Here is a 22,400-nt window from a genome sequence, read left to right on the forward strand (position 1 = left end):
GGCAAGAATACTGGAGTGGGTTGCCATTTCATTCACTAATGTATATGTAATATTTCTGACTAATAAATGTTGACCAATTTCCTAATTAACAGACTTGTGGGGAGAAAGAAGTGTCTTTTCTGAGATAAGTTGTATTTGTTGAAGCTATTAAAATAAGTTTTTATGTAAGCTATTGATATCTAAATAAATGATAGACTATAAACTTGTTTATGATATTTATTGGAAATTGGAAGACACTTATTCCTTGGAAGAAAAGCTGTGACAAACCCAGATAGCCTATTAAAAAGCAGAGACATCGCTTTGCTGACAAAGGTCCGTGTAGTCAGAGCTATGTTTTTTCCACTGGTTATGTACAGATGGGAGAGTTGGACCATAAAGAAGTCTGTGTGCTGAAGAATTGATACTTTTGAACTGAAATGCTGGAGAATACTCTTGAGAGTGCCTTGGACAGCAAGGACATAAAACCAGTCAGTCCTAAAAGAAATCAACCCTGAATATCCATTGGAAGGACTGATGCTGAAGTGGAAGCTCTGATAGTCTGGCCACCTGATGCAAAGAACCGACTCATTGGAAAAGACCCTGATGCTGTGAGAGACAGAGGGCAGGAGGAGAAGGGGATGACAGAAGATGAGAAAGTTGGATGGCATAACCCACTGAAAGGACACAAGTTTGAGCAAACTCTAGCAGCATGCCAGGGAGGCCTTGGGGTTACGAAAAGCAGGACATGACTTAGTAACTGAACAATGAACAGCAAATCTTTTTCTAGAGTCCACATTTAAGCAATGTCATATGATATTTATCTTTCCCAGTCTGGCGTACCTCAAGAAGTTGTAATGTTAATAGTGATGTCAGTTAGAGAGGCAGTATTTGCAGTAGTTGGGTACAAACACTGGAGACAGGCTAGTATTGAATCTCACTTGGATCATTATGTGAGTTACTTTGAACAGTTTATTCCATTCTCTATACTTCATAAGATTGTTAGAAAGATTAAATGAATTAATGCAAAAATAATTTAGAACTGAATCTGGCACTTTTAGGAAACAGATACTACAATTATTATTATATTAGTAATATTTATTATTATGGAAAATGATTCCTAGCTTAATCTTCCTCTGAAAAGTTTTGTCTAATCACTCAATTGACTCTCATAGTTATCTTTCTATGAATGAAATTGATTTTTGTTAGATGTGTTGTTGCACATTTGTTCTGTCCTATAAGTTTTGAATCTCCTTTCTGATCTTTTACTCCCCCTAAAACCCCCCAGTATATCTACCTTTGTAATGATAATTATGATATCTAGGATAACAACATCAACAATGACGATAATAACGACACTGTGGATGATAGTCTAGGACTACAGCGATCATTATATTTTAAAGCCAAACGTGGAAGTCACATTTTGATGTGGTGGAACATGTGAACAATGGCTCGGCGGATCTCCTTTGTCTTGGCGCTATAAATGAGAGGGTTGAGCACAGGAGGCACGAAGAGGTAGATGTTGGACAAAAGGACATGTATGTAGCGTGGGACATTTTTCCCAAAGCGGTGTACCATGGAGACCCCAATCATTGGTACATAAAATGCTAGTACAGCCAAGATATGTGACACACATGTGTTGAGAGCTTTGAGGCGTTCCTCACGGGAGGCAATGGCCATGACTGAGTGCAGAATGAGCACATAGGAGAGGAAGATAAATAACAAGTCCATGCCAAACGTCGATATAAGAACAAAGAGTCCATAGACGATATTGATTGTGATGTCAGCACAGGCCAGCTTCATCATGTCTGGGTGAAGGCAGTAGGAGTGGGAAAGGACATTGGATCTGCAGATAGGCAGCCTCTGGATGAGGAAGGGAAGAGGAAACAGGGTGATGAAGCTCCGAGAAGCCACTGCTAAACCCATTCCAGCGATGACTTCGTTAGTGAGCACAGTGGCATAGCGCAAGGGATCACAAATGGCCACATAGCGGTCAAAGCTCATGGCCAGCAGAATGCCTGACTCCATCATGGAGAAGGAATGGATGAGGAACATCTGGATTAGGCAGGCATCAAAATCAATGGTGCGGGCATTGAGGCAGAAGGTTCTGAGAACAGTAGGCAGTGTGGCCATGGACATGGCCACGTCGCTGAAAGACAGCATGGACAGGAAGTAGCACATGGGCTGATGCAGGCTGGGCTCCGCTCTCACAGCCTGCAGGATCACTGTGTTGCCCCCGAGAGCCACAGCATACATCACACAGAGGGGTCCTGCTAGCCAGAACTGAGAGCTCTCCAGGCCAGGGATACCAGTCAGAAGGAAAAAGGCAGGGTGAGTGATATTGAACAACCCCATGGCAGGAGGAAACCAGAGAGCTTTTCAGGGTTAGACCTTCTGATTTAGTGATTTCTGGAGGTGCACTTACTGGAAGGGAAGGAACCAGGGAGTAAAAGACAGAGCAGATGGTGTCTACACAGTTTAAACTGATGCATTCATGAAATCACTTGTTTTGAGAAAATACAGGCAAACTTCTTTTCTGCATACTTTATGATCATCAAGTCATAGGCTGGGCTACATATCCCTCTGTTTTATGAAAGAAGGACAATATTGACAAATGCTTAGATGTGTCAGTTAGTTACAAAGAAAATGTTCACCCTATGGTATCTACAATTTTAATCACATCTTTGAATGGGAATAGGTTAATTAAACTTCATAGAGAACTATTACAAAGGACATTGGGAGTATGACTCATCAGTAATTATACAAGTATTTAAATTTTTCCTTCACAGTGTTGTTTGATTCAGACGTGTCACTAATTAATGATAGCGTACCCCAGAGCTAGTCTGAATTATGATATATGTTTGGTTAGGGAGGAGAAGGGCCAGTGAGACTTCGATGAAGTTAACTGCCAGTGGATATCAGCTTTTTACTAGCAGAGTTGCTGCAAAAAAGCAACAAAGAAACCTTTTATTTGTGCAAAGGTGTGAAGTTGTTCCTGTCTGGGGAAAATTTATGAATTCTCCTCTAAATCTGGTATAGGTATACTAACATTCAGGTTGTCTAAAGACCATAGTTTTTTTCTTTATTTTTTAATTGAAATATAGCTGATGTAAGGACCATGGTTTTAAATCTATGTCATAGTCATCCATGTTTAGATATGCTCATCCATTTATGGCTACAGCTTATGACTAACTGATTTCTTTTTCTCTGGGGGACTTTTATATACTTTTTTATTTACCCTGAGAACTTTTATATATCTTTTTCTCAGAATTAATAAAATGAGAACAAAGTTAGATCATGTGTGCTGGCTCAGCTGTTAGTCTGAGCCATGGAATTAGCAATGATCACTTCGCTCCTATTTTTCTGAACCTTTCTTGCGCCCAAGTCCTGCTTTACTTCCTCAACTTGCAGCAATGTTAGTGAATCATAGAAACATTGATCTCAAGGAATCTGACTCTGGAGAGTGACAATCTAGAGAAGTACGGCGAATCACTCCGAATTACATAAGCAGTAGCTATTTCAGGATTAGAACCCCAAGGCAAAGGACAGTCCCACTTATTCTGTTCACTCAGCTAAGATACTGCCTCCACGCAGTGTCTCTCTCTTCTTCATCCTACCCTTTTCCCAATGTAACCCCTTCTTGGGGCAGGGTTAAACCCTTTCAGGACAGTCAGCTAGTTCACCCCTACTGGGTTTCAGAACTCACCAGAGAACAGAATGACGGGAGACATCCATGGAACAACACATTCTTCTCTCTCTGCTCAAGTGCATTCATGCCTGCCTGTTTTATATCTCACTCTAAGCCCCAGGAGGAGGGCAGTGGTGCTGACTTTGTGCCTGAAAACTTGTTAGGAAGATTTTATTCTCTTGAGGACTTTCATGACTACTGACAATAAGCACTTTTAGCTGAAAAAGAACTCTGCAATCTGCCACACCAGTTATCTCCCCAGCGCAAGACACTGCTTGGTGAAGGCCAGGCAGGCATGTAAGACAGGAGCTCATTATCTTTAAAGAAATCCCAGAATTACATAATATATTGATTTAGCCCAACAAATAAGGTATAATCAGAAAATAACTGTTTTCTTATCCTGTTGAATTTATTGACAATGCTTAGTTCTTTTTTAAAATTAATTTTATTGGACTATAATTGATTTACAATGTTGTGTTAGTTTCTGCTGCACAGGAAAGTGAATTCATTATATATATACATATACATATATATGTATATATATTGCCTCTTCTTTGGATTCCCTTCCCATTTAGGCCACCACAGAGCACTGAATAGGGGTCCCTGAGCTATATAGTAGGTTCTCATTAGTTATCTATTTTATGCCTTCACCTTTGTAGGACTATATATTCTTCTGATCAGAAGTGACAACACCATGGCAACTCTCTCTAACATGTAGCCACCCAGTAAATGGTTAAACTTCTTGTGCATAACTAATGCTCTACCTCAAAATGGCAATAGTCTTCTATTTAATCCTGCTATCTGAAGAGTGAGACGACTACTTAAATTTTCAAGTGTAATAAGAAACCAGTCTGCTACGTCTCTTTTCCCCTACAACTCAGATGACACATGCTCCTGAGTAGAATCCTTGAGGAAACTCTTTATTCAATAACAGTGGGATGTACCCCCATATCCCTTTCTGTTGCATGTAGGATGTGGGATGGGAGACAGCTCTTTTCAATGATTCTCTTCAGACATCTTTATTTAGATCCTCTAATTCATAACTCTTTTATACCTTTGATTAGGGCAGAGTTTCTCAACCTCAGCAGTGTTAACAATTTGTTCTGAATAATTCTTTGTTGTGATGTGATGTCTTGTGCGCTGTAAGAATTCTAGCAGTGTAACTGGCCTTTACCTAACAGATGCTCTACCCCCATTATGACAATAAAAAAATGCCACCAGGCATTGACAAGTGTGCCACGCAGTACAAAAGAACCTTTGGTTGAGAACCACTGAATTTTGCAAGTTCAGTTCAGTTCAATTCAGTTGCTCAGTCGTGTCCGACTCTTTGCGATCCCATGAATCGCAGCACGCCAGGCCTCCCTGTCCATCACCAACTCCTGGAGTTCACTCAGACTCAACGCCCATCGAGTCAGTGATGCCATCCAGAAAGAAGTGTATAAGTCAGCTAACTGGTTCTATGAGAATCAAAATTTCCCACGATTGTTCATTAAAAATACAATAGCCATTATCTTCACATATGAACCAGTCTAAGATACACAGGATCCATTTTAAAATTCTGTTTCATGTACAAAGCATCTCAAACTCTTAGCACATTAGAATTTCTCATCTCAAAAGTGTGGTTTGTGCATGAATAAGGAAAGAATTTCCAGACACGAGGCAGAATCAGAGGTGAATAGAGTTTATTACAGAGAAAAGATGCTGTTAGAATAGTGGGCCAGCTCAAAGGAAAGCAGAGCCCTTTCAAGGGCTACTAGGCAATTTTTATAGCCTCATGACAAAATTCCTGCAGGAACAGTGGCGTTAGGTGATTGGTTAGGATGCTATAGGGTGGTTATTTTACCTAATATGGGGTCAGAGAGCTGGCTGGGGTAAGTCAGGGGGCTTGGTAATAGTTGCTATGGGGCTTGGTCAGTTCTGGAGAATTTTGTCCTGTGACTGTGGTAAAGGGTTCCGCATCTGTGGCCTTAGTACAAGGTTCCCCACCTGTGACCTTGGTGTAGGGCTCAATAATAATCTCTCAGCTCAAATCTTTATTACATTCCTTCCTTTCTTTCTTTCTTTTTTAACTGAACCTCTTGCAGATTCTTAAACAAATATGCCATTTCATGACCTTATGCTTCTGTATTTGTTCTTTATCATGTCCTCTGCTGGGAATTTTTGCCACCTAAAACATTTCCTAGTGAATCCTACAGCTGTAAGAACCTTACCTGCTTATTTAATTATTTTCCTAATTTCTTGTGTGTTTTTTTGTGATTGTTTGTGAACTTGACATTTCCCTATTTCTGGTTTTATCAAATGCTACTGAAACTTTACATAAATCACGCATTTTGTATCTTCAGTTCAGTTCAGTTCAGTCACTCAGTCGTGTCCGACTCTGCGACCCCATGAATCGCAGCTCACCAGGCCTCCCTGTCCATCACCAACTCTCGTAGTTCACTCAGACTCACGTCCATCAAGTCGGTGATGCCATCCAGCCATCTCATCCTCTGTCGTCCCCTTCTCCTTCTGCCCCCAATCCCTCCCAGCATCAGAGTCTTTTCCAATGAGTCAACTCTTCACATGAAGTGTCTTCCTCATTACATTATCCTCAATACCTAGCTCAGTACCTGGGGCTTTTTTGACCCTGAGAAAGAATGAATAGAGAAAATTATTTTCAGCTTCATAGTCACAGAAACCATGTCTTATCCAGAGTCTGGCTTGACTTCACATGATGTAGGCATTTAGTAATTGATTTTGGAATGGAGTCAGTCCATGACAGTGTACATAATCACAGAAATAGCTAAAGGTTTCCTCACAAATAAGCAGTTTTAACATGTAACCTAAGATAGAGTTATCCACATTCAGTGCCATTCATGAGTTTTCAAAATTTCTCTAAAAAGAAGTTGAGGGAAATTTCTAAGATGAAGAAATAATATGGAATGCACAACTAACCATTTTAAGGATATTAAGTGATATTTGGCCTCTTTTAACCCGGAGTTTGAGTCATCTTCTTGTACCAGTTATTTTCTCCCAAATACTGCCTACCTCTTAACACTACCAGGAATGTTTTAGGTACTGTCAATGAATTTATTCACAATTTCCTCAGACTATCATCACAAAACTCAATATGGGGCTCTAAAAAAGGAAGGAGTCTGGTTCCTCTTGTTTCCCCACAGTATATATTGGGTACTCAGTTTATTTGTTAAATTATAAAATTAATTAATAAATAAATTAGCCAAATACCATTTTTAAGTAGCAACTATATGCTTAGACTTGATTAAAGTTTTAGATTATGATGTATGAATCCTGTATCTATATTAGTTACCAATTGATATGTAACAAATTAACAAAAAAAAAAAAAACTCAGTAGCTTAATACTTATTAACTCATTAAGTTATGAACTTTGTGTCTTATTTATGAAGGACCAGTGATTGACTTGGTTGAGTTGTTCCAGCTAAGATTCTCTCATGGGGTTGCAGTCAAACTGCTGGTTAGGGCTCCAGTTCATGAAGAATTGACTAGGTCTGGAGGACCCTCCCCCAAGTTAACATGGGTGTTGGCAGGGGGCTTCAGTACCTGGTTGCTTAACCCTCTCCACAGAACTGTCTGCGATACAGCTTCCTCCAGAATGAGACAGGATGGATGGTGCAATCTTTATCTCTAATCTGAAAGATGGATGATGTGCTGTTACACCTCCTCATTAAAAGAAAAAAAAATTTAGACTTTGTTTCACACATGATCATTTACTTCTTATTTTATTACTTATAAGTGTCCCTAAGTCCACCCATACACAATGGGACAATATTGCACAGGGGCATGCCTACCTGTATACTGCTTCCCAGGTGGCTCAGCGGGTAAAGAGTCTGCCTGCAATGGCGGAGCCACAGGCAACATGGACTCGATCCCTGCCTGAGTTGGAAAAATCTCCTGGAGGAGGAAATGACAACCCACTTCAATATTCTTGCCTGGATAATCCCATGGACAAAGGAGTCTGGTGGGCTACAGTTCATGGGGTCACAAAGAGTTGGACATGACTGAACACGCACACACATATATGCATATCTGTAGCTGGGGATCTTTGGGGGCAGGAGAAAATTAATGTTAAAGCATGTGTTGATGATTATAAGAATAATTTCTAGGATTTAAAATATTTACCTCAAAGCAAAAAAGAAAAGAATACAGGAAAGTTCCATGGATTAACTGGTTGTAAATAAGTTGGTGTTCAAATCACTACCATCTTCCCATAATTTTTCTCTTTTTGTTTCTCATTCTTTTTCTCTTCTTTCTGCTTCTGCTTTTGATTCTACTTCCCTTTCTTCTAGATATTTCTCTTATCAATTAACTTTTTTTCTAACTGCTCAGCGTTTGTGGGATCTTAATTCCCTCACAAGGGATGGAAACTCAGTTGCAGTGGAAGTGCAGAGTCCTAACCATTGGATATATAGGGAATTCCCCTCTTATTTCTTCTTATTTTCTCATATTTTCTTCTTTCCCAGCTCTCTTCTTTTTTCTTCTTTTTCCTATGTTATGGTCCATTTATCCTTCTTTATCTTCTTCCACAGCAAGAGCTGTGGTAGCATTGGTGCCTTCAGCTTGACATCATCAAACCCTAGGCTTCAGCTCATGCTGTTCCGTATCTCCTTCACACTGCAGAAAACCAACCAAAATAAACAAAAGAAAACAAAACTCTAATTCTACATTGCCCAAGCCATTTGAAACCATCTCTATTTATTCAATCAATATATATAGAGCCTTCATTAAGTGCCAAAGGGCTTCTCAGGTGGCCCTAGTGGTAAAGAATCCACTTGCCAAAACAGGAGACACAAGAGATGCGGGTTCCATCCCAGGGTCAGGAAGATCCCCTGGAGGAGGGGATGGCAACCCATTCCAGTATTCTTGCCTGGAGAATCTCATGGACAGAAGAGCCCAGGGGCCTACAGTCCATAGGGTTGCAAAGAGTTGGACACGACTGAAGCAACTTAGCATGCACACACGAATGTATCGCTTAATATGTCAGCATTAGCAAGCCTTAGAATATAACAATATATTTTTAGTTTTAATTTTATTTTCTTCAACCCTCTCTTCCTTCTCTGAAATTCCTTGTTATTGCCTATCATCTCTATAAACACCATCCAAATTAGCTGTGGCTGTTTTGTTCACAGTTGTGTCTACATTATTTTAAATATTGTAGGACACTTGTTGGGTTTTTAATAAGCATCTGTTGACCAAATGAACTTATACTCCCTGTTCTTTTAGATGAAAAGAGCAGTGAAAGACACATTATATATATGTCTCTTGCTTAAACATCTTTGAAATTTTAGGGTATTTTCTGTTCAAATGTTTCTAATTACTTGCATAATGTATGCTCAAGTACTCTCATAATATTCCTTACTTTCTTGGTAACTGTCCTTTCACATGGATTGTGATGAACTCACTTGTTACATTTCCAACTGGACAATAAGCTCTCTTAGAGAAGGATCCCACCTGTGTTGATATTGCTACATCTCCAGGTCCTAGGAATGCAGGAAAGTGCTTGGAAGGTAGCATATAGTGATGTCTATTGAATTCATGCGTTAGTTGTGATCTAACCCAGGAAACAAAAACTTAGTATAGCTATGGTCCAGTCAAAATATAAGGACCACGTCAGTTCCTTTAATTAAGAAAAATTAATGTAAAACTTCATAATTAATTATTAAGTAATGCATAAGACCAAAAGAGATTATGATGGTTGTCACTGGAGGTGATAATTTCAGGAAATAGCTTCTAACCATAGGACTTGAAGAACAAGGTTAGAGTTTTGAAATTATTAATTCTTACAATTTTGAGGGAATAGTGGTGAAGAGCTGAAACTCAGACTCCTGAGAAGAAGATACTGTTTAGGTGATGCTGGGATCTAGAGTTCAGACAAGAGGCCTTACATAAATAAGATTTACTCCCCTGAGGTGAGAGGGACAGGGAACTTCTCTGGCTTATTCAGAGGTCTTTAAAAGGTCTCATAAGACCCCTTCTGGAGTTTTGTTGTTGTTTAGTCACTAAGTCATGTCTGGTTCTTTGTGACTCCATGGACTATAGCCTACCAGGCTCCTCTGTCTTTGGGATTTTCCAGACAAGAATACTGGAGTGGGTTGCCATTTCCTTCTTCAGGGGATCTTCTCAACTAACGGATTGAATCCAGTTATCCTGCATTGGCAGGCAGACTCTTTACTACTGAGCCATCAGGGAAGCTCTTGGAAAGCTAGAAAATGGAACCAGCTAATGCATTGGAAAGAATCATTGTTGCTCAAGTGCAAAAGCGTTGCTGGGGTAACACTGAAAGCAACAAAAAAAAATCCTCCATCTTGCTCTAGTTTCCTAGCACATCCTATTTCCAGATCTGGGGAACTGATTGGAAAGTGAGAAATGGAGTTTACAGAGACCCAGTACCACAAGGTAATGTAAATGTGTAATTGAGACTGAGAGACAATAATAAAATAACTAGTACAGTAAAACAGAGTGAGCTTAATCTTGGAAATTGTTTGTACATATTTCAAAAGATCCAGGAAATGGATCTGCTGTTGCTAATACAACTTAGAGATTTGCCACTATGATCCACAGGCTGAAGACTTGAGGTGGGATCACCAGAACTGAAGCCAGGGTGGTTCTAACTGGCAAAAGCTGGAGCTGTGGAAGAAACGTAACACATTCCAGAGACTTCTTTAGGCAGGAGAATGGAGGGAGTGACATAATCTCTCTAACTACTGAATGTATCTGGAAGCTAGCTGATATTCAGTTCAGTCGCTCAGTCGTGTCCGACTCTATTCGACCTCATGGATTGCAGCATGCCAGGCTTCCCTGTCCATCACCAACTCCCAGAACTTGCTCAAACTCATGTCCATTGAGTCAGTGATGCCATCCAACCATCTCATCCTCTGTCATCCCCTTCTCCTCCTGCCTTCAATCTTTCCCAGCTTCAGCGTTTTTCCCAATGAGACAGTTCTTTGCATCAGGTGGAGCTTCAGCTTCAGCATCAGTCCTTCCAATGAATATTCAGAACTGGTTCCCTTTACGATTGGTGGTTTGATCTCCTTGCAAAGGACTCTCCTTGTGAAGGGACTCTCAAGTGTCTTCAACACCACAGTTCAAAAGAACCAATTCTTTGGCACTCAGCTTTCTTTATATTCCGACTATTACATCACATCACATCACTACTGGAAAAACCATAGCTTTGACTAGATGGACCTTTGTCAGCAAAGTAATACCTCTGCTTTAAAAAAAATTAATTTTTTTGAAGGATAATTGCTTTACAAGGTTCTGTTTATGCCCTCCAAGAGTCTATTTCCCAGTCCTGTGTAATTTCTGGCAGCTCTATGGTGGGGTTAATGGCAACCTCCTCCAAGAGGGCTTATGCCATATCCAAGTCTGCTGCACCCAGCCATACCCAAGTCTACTCTACCCAGAGCCCCTGCACCTGATCAGTCCACTTCTGACCTGTACATCCACAGGAGATACTCAAACACAGTTTTGTCTCAGTCTCTGTGGGGTCTCTGAGTCCTGGTGCACACAGTTTGTTTGAGCTCTCTGAGCATCTCTGATGCGTATGGGATTTGATTCCAAATGTGATTTCACCCCTCCTACCATCTTGCTGGGGCTTCTCCTTTGCCCTTGGACGTGGGGTATCTCCTCACAGTCACTGCAGCACCTAGTGTCTTACTGGGGTTTCTCTGACCTTGGATGTGGGATATCTCCTCATGGCCACTACTCTTGACCTTGGCCATGCAGCCACCTCTCCAGCTGCCATCCCATCACTTCATAACAAATAGACGGGGAAACAGTGGAAACAGTGGCAGACTTATTTTGGGGGGCTCCTAAACTGCTGCAGGTGGTGATTACAGCCATGAAATTAAAAGATGCTTGCTCCCTTGGAGAAAAGTTATGACCAACCTAGACAGCATATTAAAAAGCAGAGGCATTACTTTGTCAACAAAGGTCCATCTAGTCAAAGCTATGGTTTTACCAGTAGTCATGAATGGATGTGAGAGTTGGATTATAAAGAAAGCTGAATGCCGAAGAATTGATGCTTTTGAACTGTGGTGTTGGAAAAGACACTTGAGAGTCCCTTGAACTGCAAAGAGATCCAACCAGTCCATCATAAAGGAAATTAGTCCTGAATATTCATTGGAAGGACTGATGCTGAAGCTGAAGTTCCAATACTTTGGCCACCTGATATGAGGAACTGACTCATTTGAAAAGCCCCTGATGCTGGGAAAGATTGAAGGCAGGAGGAGAAGGGGATGAAAGAGGATGAGATGGTTGGATGGCATCACTGACTCAATGGACATGAGTTTGAGTAAACTCTGAGAGTTTGTGATGGACAGGGAGGCTTGGTGTGCTGCGGTCCATGGGTCTGTAAAGAGTCAAACACGACTAAACTGAACTGAATTTCTTTATAGAATTTTGCTGTTTTTTGTCAAACCTCAACATGAATCAACCATAGGTATACATATACCCCCTTCCATCTCCTGCCCCATCCCACCCCTCTAGATTGATACAGAGCCCCTGTTTGAATTCCCTGAGCCATACAGCAAATTCCCATTGGCTATCTGTTTTACATATGGTAATGTAAGCTTCCACGTTACTCTTTCCATACATCTCACCCTCTCCTCCCCTCTCCCCATGTCCATAAGTCCATTCTCTTTGTCTGTGTCTCCTTTGCTGCTCTGTAAATAAATTCTTCAGTAACATTTATCTAGATTATGTATATATGCATTAGAATATGGTATTTATCTTTCTCTTTCTGACTTACTTCACTCTGTATAATAGGTTCTGCGTTCATCCACCTCATTAGAACTGACTCAGATGCATTATTTTTTATGGCTGAGTAATATTACATTGTGTATATGTAAAACTACTTCTTTATCCATTCATCTGTTGATGGACATATAGGTTACTTCCATGTTCTAGCTACTGTAAATAGTGCTGCAGTGAACAATGGGATACATGTATCTCTTTCAATTTCGGTTTCCTCAGGGTATATGCCTAGGAGTGGGATTGCTGGGTCGTATGGTGGTTTTATTCTTAGTTTTTTAAAGGAATCTCCATACCATCTTCTATAGTGGCTGTATCAATTTACATTCCCACCAACAGTGCAAGAGCATTCCCTTTTCTCCACATCCTCTCCAGCATTTATTGTTTGTAGACTTTTTGATGTTGGCCATTCTGACTGGTGTGAGGTGATATCTCATTCTAGTTTTGACTTGCATTTCTTTAGTAATGAGCAATGTGGACCATATTTTCATGTGTTTGTTAGCCATCTATATGTCTGCTTTGAAGAAATGTCTGTTTAGGTTTTTTCCCCACTCTTTGATTGGGTTGTTTGATTTCTGGTATTGAATTGTATGAACAGCTTGCATATTTTAGAGATTATTCCTTTGTAAGTTGTTTCATTTCTGTTATTTTCTCCCATTCTGAGGGTTGGCTTTTCACCTTGCTTATAGTTTCCTTTGTTGTGCAAAAGAGTTGAAGTTTAATCAGGTCCTACTTGTTTACTTTTGTTTTTATTTCCATTACTCTGGGAGATGGGTCATAGAGGATGTTACTTTGATTTACATCACCAAGTGTTCTGCCTATATTTTCCTCTAAGAGTTTTATAGAATCTGGTCTTACATTTAGGTCTTTAATCCATTCTGAGTTTATCTTTGTGTATGGTGTTAGGAAGTGTTCTAATTTCATTCTTTTACATGTAGCTGTCCTGTTTTCCCAGCATCATTTATTGAAGAGGCTGTCTTTGTCTGGGAAAAGGAGACCTCTAACACAATAAGTTAAAAAAAAATAAGGCAGAGAAATACTATACAAATGAAGGAACAAACTAGAAACACAGAAGTCCAAATAAATGAAGAGCAAATAGGTAAACTACTTGAAAAAGAATTCAGAATAATGATAGTAAAGATGATCAAAAATCTTGAAAACAGAATGGAGGAAATTCAAGAATCAAGTAACAAAGACCTAGAAGAATTAAAGAATAAACATACAAAGACAAACAACACAATTACTGAAATTAAAAACACTTTAGAAGGAATCAATAGCAGAATATCTGAAGCAGAAGAACGAATCAGTGAGCTGGAAGATAAAATGATAGAAATAACTTCTGAAGAGCAGAATAAAGTAGAAAGGTTGAAAAGAACTGAGGACAGTCTCAGAGACCTCTGGACAATATCAAATGCACCAGTATTTGATTTACAGTGGTCCCAGAAGAAGAAGAGAAAAAGAAAGCATATAAGAAAAATTTTGAAGAGATTATAGTTGAAAATTTCTGCAACATGGGAAAGGAAATAGTCAACCAAGTCCAAGAGGCACAAAGAGTACCATACATGATAAACCCAAGGAGAAACATACCAAGACACATACTAATAAAACTAAAATGGACTAAACACAAAGAAAGAATATTAAAAGCAGCAAGGAAAAAGTAACAAGCAACATACACTTAAAGCTGATTTTTCAGCAGAAACTCTGCAGGCCAGAAGGGAATTGCAGGATATATTTAAAGTACTGAAAGGGAAAATCTATAATCAAGATTACTGTACCTGGCAAGGATCTCATTCAAAATTGATGGAGAAATAAAAAGCTTTTCAGACAAGTAAAAGTTAAGAGAATTCATTAGCACCAAACTAGCTTTACAACAAATATTAAAGGGACTTATATAGTCAAGAAATACAAGAGAAGAAAAAAGATCTACAAAAACAACCCCAAACAATGAAGAAAATGGAAACAGGAATGTGTATATCAATAATTAGTTTAAATGCAAATGGATTAAATGCTCCAACCAAAAGACACAGACTGGCTGAATGGACACAAAAAGAAAATCCATATATATGCTGTCTACAAGAAACCCACTTGAGACCTAAAGACAAATATACACTGAAAGTGAGAGGATGGAAAAATATATTCTATGCAAATGGAAAGCAAAAGAAAGCTGGAGTAGCAATCCTCATGTCAGACAAAATAAACCTTAAAGTAAAGAAGATTACAAGATATAAGGCAGGACACTACATAATGATCAAGGGATCAATCCAAGAGGGAGATGTAACAATTGTAAATATCTATGCACCCAACATAGGAGCACCTCAATACACAAGACAAACACTAACAGACATAAAAGGAGAAATTGACAGTAACACAATAATAGTAGGAGACTTTAACACCTGACTCATACCAATGGAAAGATCATCAAAACAGAAAATTAATAAGGAAACACAAGTCTTAAATGGTACATTAGACGAAATGGATCTCATTGATATCTTCAGGACATTCTATCCAAATGCAGAATAAGCATTCTCAAGTACCTTCTCAAGTACGCATGGAACATTCTTCAAGATAGACCACATCTTGGCTCACAAATCAAACTTTGGTAAATTTAAGAAAATTGAAATCATATCAAGCATCTTCTCTGACCACAATGCTACGAGACTAGATATCAATTATAAGAAAAAATGCTGTAAGAAACACAACCACATGGAGATAAAACAACGTTTCTAAATAACCAACAGGTTACTGAAGAAATAAAAATGGAAATGAAAAAAATTTTCTAGAAACAAATGACAATGAAAACATGAAAACTCAAAACCTATGGGATACAGCAAAAGCATTTTAAGAGGGAAGTTTATAGCCATACAGTCCTACCTCAAGAAACAAGTAAAACATCAAATAGCCTAAATTTACACCTAAAACAACTGGAAAAAGAAGAACAAAAACTCCCCAAAATTATTAGGAGGAAAGAAATCATAAAGATCCAAGCAGAAATAAATGAAAAAGAAATGAAAGAGACAATAAAAAAAGATTAATAAAAGCTGGTTCTTTGAGAATATAAACAAAATCAACCAACCTTTAGCCAGACTCATCAAGAAAAAAAGAAGAATCAAATTGGCAAAGTTAGAAATAAGAAAGAGGTTACAACAGACAATGCAGAAATACAAAGGATTATAAGAGATGATTATGAAGAGCTATATGGCAATGAAATAGATAACCTGAGAGAGATGGACAGATTCTTAGAAAAGCTCAATCTTCTAAGACTGAACCAGGAAGAAATAAAAATTATAAAGAATCCAATTACAAGCACTGAAGTTGAAGCTGTGATCAAAAATCTCCCAGAAAAGAAAAGCCCAGGATCATATGGCTTCACAGAAGAATTCTATCAAACATTTAGAGAACAGCTAATGCCTATCCTTCTAAAACTCTTTCAAACAACTGAGTGGAAGAAACACCTCCAAACTCATTCTATGAGGACACCATCACCCTGATATCAAAACCAGACAAAGACAACACACAAAAAGAAAACTACAAGCCAATATTATTGATAAACATAGATGCAAAAATCCTCAACAAAATTTTAGCAAACAGAATTCAGCAACACATCAAAAAGCTCATACACCATGATCAAGTTGGGTTTGTTCCAGGGATGCAAGGATTCTTCAATACATGCAAATCAATCAACGTGATACACCATATTAACAAATTGAAAGACAAACCTCATATGATAATCTCAATAGATATAGAAAAAACCTTTGACAAAATTCAGCACCCATTTATGATTAAAGCTATTCAAAAAATGGGCATAGAAGGAAGCTACCTCAACATAGTTAAGGCCATGTATGATAAGCCTATGGCAAATATTATTCTCAGTGGTGAAAAACTGAAAGCATTCCCCCTAAGATCAGAAACAATACAAGGATGTCCACTTTTGCCACTATTATTCAAAATACTTCTGGAAGACCTAATTACAGCAATCAGAAAAAGAAGAAAGGAAGAAAAGGAAATAAATGGAATCCAGATTAGAAAAGAAGTAAATCTCTCACTGTTTGGAGATGACATGATACTGTACATAGAAAACCCTAGAATTAGTATCAGAAAATTATTAGAGCTAATCTGTGAATTTTGCAGAGTTTCAGGACACAAAATTAATACACAGAAATCACTTGCATTTCTATATATTAACAATGAAAAATCAGAAAGAGAAATTAAGGAATCAATCCCATTCACCATTACAACAAAAAGAATTAAATATTTAGGAATAAATTTACCTAAGGAGAAAAAAAAAAAACTGTATACAGAAAAGTATAAGACACTAATGAAAGAAATCAAAGACAATATAAATAGATGGAGAGATATTCCATATTCCTAGGTACGAAGAATCAATATTGTGAAAATGGCTATACTACCAAACACAATCTACAGATTCAATGTGATCCCTATCAAATTACCAATGGCATTTTTTTCACAGAACTAGAACAAAAATTTTCACAATTCATATGGAAACACGAAAGACCTAGAATAGCCAAAGCAGTCTCGAGAAATAATAATGGAGCTGGAGGAATCAACCTTCCTGACTTCAGATTATACTACAAAGCTACAGTCATCAAAACCATATGGTACTGGCACAAAAACAGAAATGTAGAACAAGAAGATAGAAAGCCCAGAAATTAACCCATGCACCTATGAGTGCTTTATTTCTGCTTTTTAATATGCTGTCTAGTTTGGTCATAGCTTTCCTTCCAAGGAGCAAGCATCTTTTAATTTCATGGCTGCAGTCACCATCTGCAGTGATTTTGGAGCCCAAGAAAATAAAGTCTGTCACTGCTTCCATTGTTGACCCATGTATTTGCCATGAAATGTTGATACTGGATGCCATGATTTGCTGACATTAGAGTCTGGGATATCCTTCAAGTAATAAATGGAGCCCTGTGATATGGAGAAGAATCACATAGAGTGAGAGGTGAATCCTTGGTATAGCACAGAGGCAGGATTCTTCCACTCATCTCAGTCTTGTTATATCACTAGAACTGTAAAATACATGATCTCCTATGGACTTTTACCTTCATAGTGAGAATGATGTAAGGTATCAAGTCACTATAGTCTTTAAAAATCACAGTTGGACTTAGTTTTTAGAACTAGAGTTTCTATTGTATATAATAATCTTCCCTCTCAAAGCCAAATAGCCAGGATATCTTGGAGTTATTTCAAAATTGGCACACATTCAAAACATATCCTATAACCTAACTCAAGTAGAAGTGATTCTTTATTCATAACATTGTTCATTTCCGCCATGAAAGCAGCAATCATAGTGTTATAGCTGTTCCTGTGTGGTTTTGTAGCCTTGATTGCAGAGAAAGCAGTGTAGGGGAAGAACCAAATACCCCTAGGATGAAGCACAGGTATGACCCGGAGTGCTGATTTGTTCACCATAAGCGGCTGACCTTGGAATAAAATGAGCTGCAGCTGAGAAATTTGATTCTTGTCTTTAATCATATCAAAAGGTATCAATTTTGTTAAATACATAAAATTGATCTCATAGTTATATAGAAGATGTTCAGGGTTGATTTAAAATAGGTCTTGAGATCATTTATATCAGATTGAATTTTCATTGCAGTTGAATGGGGTTTGTGCTTGCTGAAGAATGGTCTATGTCCAGCAAACTCTTGTGTGTGTGTGTGTACAGATGTGTGATCAGTGACTAGAGCATTAGAGAATTGTAGGAATATATTTGTTTCTATCTGTAAAGAGTCAGACATGACTGAGCGACTGAACTGAACTGAATTGAACTGAAAAGAGGCAATGTAAATGTTAGTAAATAAAGGGCTGAATGTGCCTAAGGGTATATCTGTGGGGAGGAAGGGTCTCAGAATGTCTATGATGCATCTTTGTATGCATAAGTAAGTGTGTATTCCTTGGCCAAGGAAGGATTAACATAGTAAAGGATAACATAGTAATGGATATAGATAGAGACATTAGCATTGTCGAGGCTGAGAAGCTTCTCCTGGGAGCAGTCCTCCTATGGGCATTCCGTTACTCATTGACACCACCGTCCCCATTATTTTCACTCTCCCTCCTCCCATCACAAACAAACAAGCTCAGTGGTTTGATATATTTATGAGTCACAGAAGACTGGGCTGATGCTGCTCAGCCTGGGGGATCCACAGACCACTACCTCCAGTTACAGGGAAGAGTTGTCTGCTATCCAGTGAGTGCCACCTCCTTCAGATTGCTCATCAGGGCTCCTTATTGAGAACTTATCCCAAACTTTAACACTTTTACTGTGACTCCAAGCAGACTCAGACCCTCATACTCTTTAGACATTAGATAACTAGCTTTTCTTCCAAAGCCCGTGATTACAAACCCTGATGCCAGGTTGCCATCTAAATGAAAATCCTAGTACCAAACCACATATGTTTAGATTAAGAGACGATTCATCAAATCTAGATTTTGTGTTGATGGTATCTATATTTTTTCCCCTGCAATTTGAATTATTGTATCCTATACCTAACTCTTGGGTGTGTAGCTGGTCAAAATCAAGAACCAAACGAACTGAAGTCATTGAACAATGAAGTCTTCAGTTTTAGCTGGATTTTCATTATTGAGTATGCCATGGGAACATAATTAATTAGGATATTACTGTGAGTCTGTTAATGCATTTATAGCACTGTGTGTGTGCACATGTGTACTTAGATATATACCTTCAGGTGGGTATAAACATGGAAGGATATCTGCAACATACCATATAATACCAATGAGGAACTATTAGTCTTATTAAATTCTGTGATTGTGCTAGTGTTATTTGAGCAAGGGACTATGCAATAGTTTCTATCTGTGTGATGCGAGGTAGTGCCTATGACTACATGGGTGTATAAGTGTGCACAGCAGTGTATTCATTGGTACCTTTATGCGACTGTGTATAAGTATACATGCTCATATACATGCTGTGCAAAAGAAGTACATTGCTTGTATCTATGTTTTTTATATATATATATTATGTCTAGATTAGTTATATTTAGCAAGACTTAACTGACACCCCTTTGGTCAAAACAAAGAAAAAATTGTTGCTGGGTGGTGACAGATCATGTTTTCCTTGGGGGAGACATTTTCAAAATTACCTTCTATAGTGAGGAAAATCTGAAACACTGGTGAAATACGCCCTCTGGACTACATAAATTTGCATACCAGTGGTTAAGGACAGTGGGGTAAACCTGTCTTGTGAAGAGTCCTTCATGTTTGTTGATCCTCTAAGAGTTTTTCCTTTTCTCCAAGATCTAGAAATCATCTTGGAATGAAGATGATAAAAGAGTAGATATAAGAGAGGTTGTATCTAAGATGATTTTTTAAGAGACATAAACTTTTAAACCTAGGTGAGGAGGAAGTGAAAAGTTTACAGGGGAAGTAAGAAAAAGAACTCCTATTTATTAAAGGTTTCCTTTGAATTCTCAGTTGAAAAGGAGGGAAACCAAATGAATATAATTCCTTCTTAGGGTCCATGTACTTTCATGACTATTGCTGATATCAGGGCACCTCCAGCCTCTTGTCACCATCTACTTTTACTGATTTTACTAAGAGGGCTAGGAAGATGATGGAAACTAGAAAAGTCAAAGAAACATGAGGCTTAACTATTTCTAAATTTCAAAGCAGTTTTATCTTATTTTTAATTTTAAATATAGATTTTCTAGCTTTATTGAACTATTACTGACATATAACATATGTAACCTTAACTTACACAATGTGAGGATTTGGTAAGCAAATGTATTGCAAAATGATCACCATAATGAATTTAGTTGGCACCTCTATTTCCTTACATAACTATCGTTTTTTTTTAATGTGGTGATAATATTTAAGATCTACTTTCTTAAAGGCTTTAGTATGTATATTGGTAGTAGTGGTTTTGTCACTAAGTCATGTCTGACTCTTGTGACCCCATGGACTTTAGCCCACCAGGCTCCTCTGTCCATGGGATTTCCCAGTCAAGAATACTGAAGTGGAATCTTCCAGACCCAGGGGTCAAACTCCTGTCTCTTGCATTGCAGAAGTATCCTTTTATGCCTGAGCTACCAGGGAATCCTAAGTATGCATATTACAGAATTATTAATTATAGTCAACATGCATTTTATAGCTGGAAGTCTGCACCTTTTCATCAGCATCTCCCCATCTTTCCTCCAACCCTGCCACAGACCCCTGGAAACCACTGTTCTACTCTTTACAGAGTGAAGCTTTAATTTTGAGCTATCTGTTCCAGAGATATATAATTACAGAGATATTTTGGTTAAAAACTGGAAAGAAGTCCTTTATGACATGGTTTCTTAATTTTTACTATTCTGACTATTGATTTCTTTTCCAGGAGTTAGGTTGGAAAAGGACAAAGACAGAGAAAGAGGAATCAATAAAGAAGGTAGAGATGAAAATGCCAAGGAAGGAGGAAAATTAGGGAAATGCTTCTGAAGTAAGAAGGCAGTTCTAAAAGGATGAGTTACCAACATGTTAAGTCTTATAGGAAAGTCAAATAGATTAAGAAAGAGAAGGTTTTCATTAGATTTGGTGACAAAGAGGTCACTAATGACCACACAGAAATTAGTTTCAATTGGGAGGGTGCAGTGTAGAAGCCACAATACAGTAAATCAAGCACCGATAAGGCAAATTCTTGAATCTGGGGATCTCAGAATGGATTGGAAAAACAGACATGCAAACAAGCTCCCCTTCCTTGGCATCGAGAGAGACAGGGTTTCAAGAAGTTTGGCTATGAATTGAGAAGGAATAACAGCATGGAAGCTAGAGAAGGAAAGTTATGTTTCTATGATGGGATAATCTTGTATGTGCTTATTGCTTGATGGGAAAGAGATAGAAAGTGAGAGGTTGAAGTACAACAGACTAATGGAAGAGGTCTCTGAGTGAAATGGCAAGAAACACAGTCCTAAAGGTGGAGGGCCTGGGCTTGGGGAAGAGACACCTTTTTCTCAGAAACCAAGGGCTAGCTGAGAGCAAGTTAAAGTTTTTGGTAGTGGTAAATAATCTCACTCTGTCTCCTCTTTCTTCCCCAATAAAGCACTTGCTTCTTTGGCTTTATCCAGCTGCACAGCCAATTTGGTTATAGGATTTATCAGTGGTTATGAGTGAACTCTGGGAGTTGGTGATGGACAGGGAGGCCTGGCGTGCTGTGATTCATGGGGTCACAAAGAGTCGGACATGACTAAGCGACTGAATTGAACTGATGGTGTATTTTATGAATGTGAAAGAGAGGCAAAGGGAAGATAAAGATACCAGTCCTAGAGGGAGGGTAGGTCAGGAAAGCAGTGAGGAAGGAAGAGTTAATAGATAAATGGAAGAAGATGAAAGAATGGTTAAAACTTTGAAAGCAAGATCATGTGGTGAGAAGGTAAGATTATTGGTAGGTGGAAGGCCATAGTCAGAAGATTAAAAAAAAATAGAATTTAAGACTTCAAAGTGATAAGGAGGTTGATGTAAAGTCTGAGTAAAGTTATTGAAGCTGTAATTTTCTAGCTGTAGAGGTTTCATCTTTGACACCTACAAAATGTTTCCCAGAGACAAGGACAGTGTTTCCTTTTCCCTGTACATCTTAATTTCTAATTTTTTCTCAAAATTTCCAGAATATGTTTTCCAGGGTGAGATGGTGAAGTAAAGGAATACTGGAGTTTTAAGTGAGAACTAGGAAACTATCTCATATAATCTCCTGTCCTGTCACTTTGCTCTTGCTCACTTGTTCATCATACTTTCATGGAGTTTATAACATGGTCGTGAGAGGGAACTGGCTCTGGTGAGTCAGAGATGAGTAGAACTCAGTTATCCTCAAAGAGCTCATAGTCTAATGGAGGAAGTAGGACCAGAAGCCAACATTTTCAATCTCTGACCTTTTGTGTTGGAGATAGGATGTCTGAAAAAGAGTGAAGAACATTCCCACACACCCTCTTGGGCACATCCCCCATCTGTGTTCTTACATCTGCCTGCC

At 38.5% G+C, this 22,400-nt stretch overlaps 1 protein-coding gene across 1 annotated transcript; it reads right to left on the reverse strand.

Moving 5' to 3' along the window:
- Positions 1–1,392: 1,392 nt before the first annotated feature.
- LOC101122462 (olfactory receptor 51I2) lies at positions 1,393–2,331 on the reverse strand. Its single transcript, XM_027979025.1, has one exon. It carries the CDS (start codon positions 2,329–2,331, stop codon positions 1,393–1,395), a length of 939 nt encoding a protein of 312 aa, XP_027834826.1.
- Positions 2,332–22,400: the final 20,069 nt, after the last annotated feature.

This window comes from Ovis aries, chromosome 15 (assembly GCF_016772045.2).
Source record: "Ovis aries strain OAR_USU_Benz2616 breed Rambouillet chromosome 15, ARS-UI_Ramb_v3.0, whole genome shotgun sequence".
NCBI classification, from domain to species: Eukaryota; Metazoa; Chordata; class Mammalia; order Artiodactyla; family Bovidae; genus Ovis; species Ovis aries.

Bases quoted from the DNA above. Each gene is read 5' to 3' on its own strand.
- LOC101122462 (XM_027979025.1), bottom strand. From the start codon at position 2,331: ATGGGGTTGTTCAATATCACTCACCCTGCCTTTTTCCTTCTGACTGGT.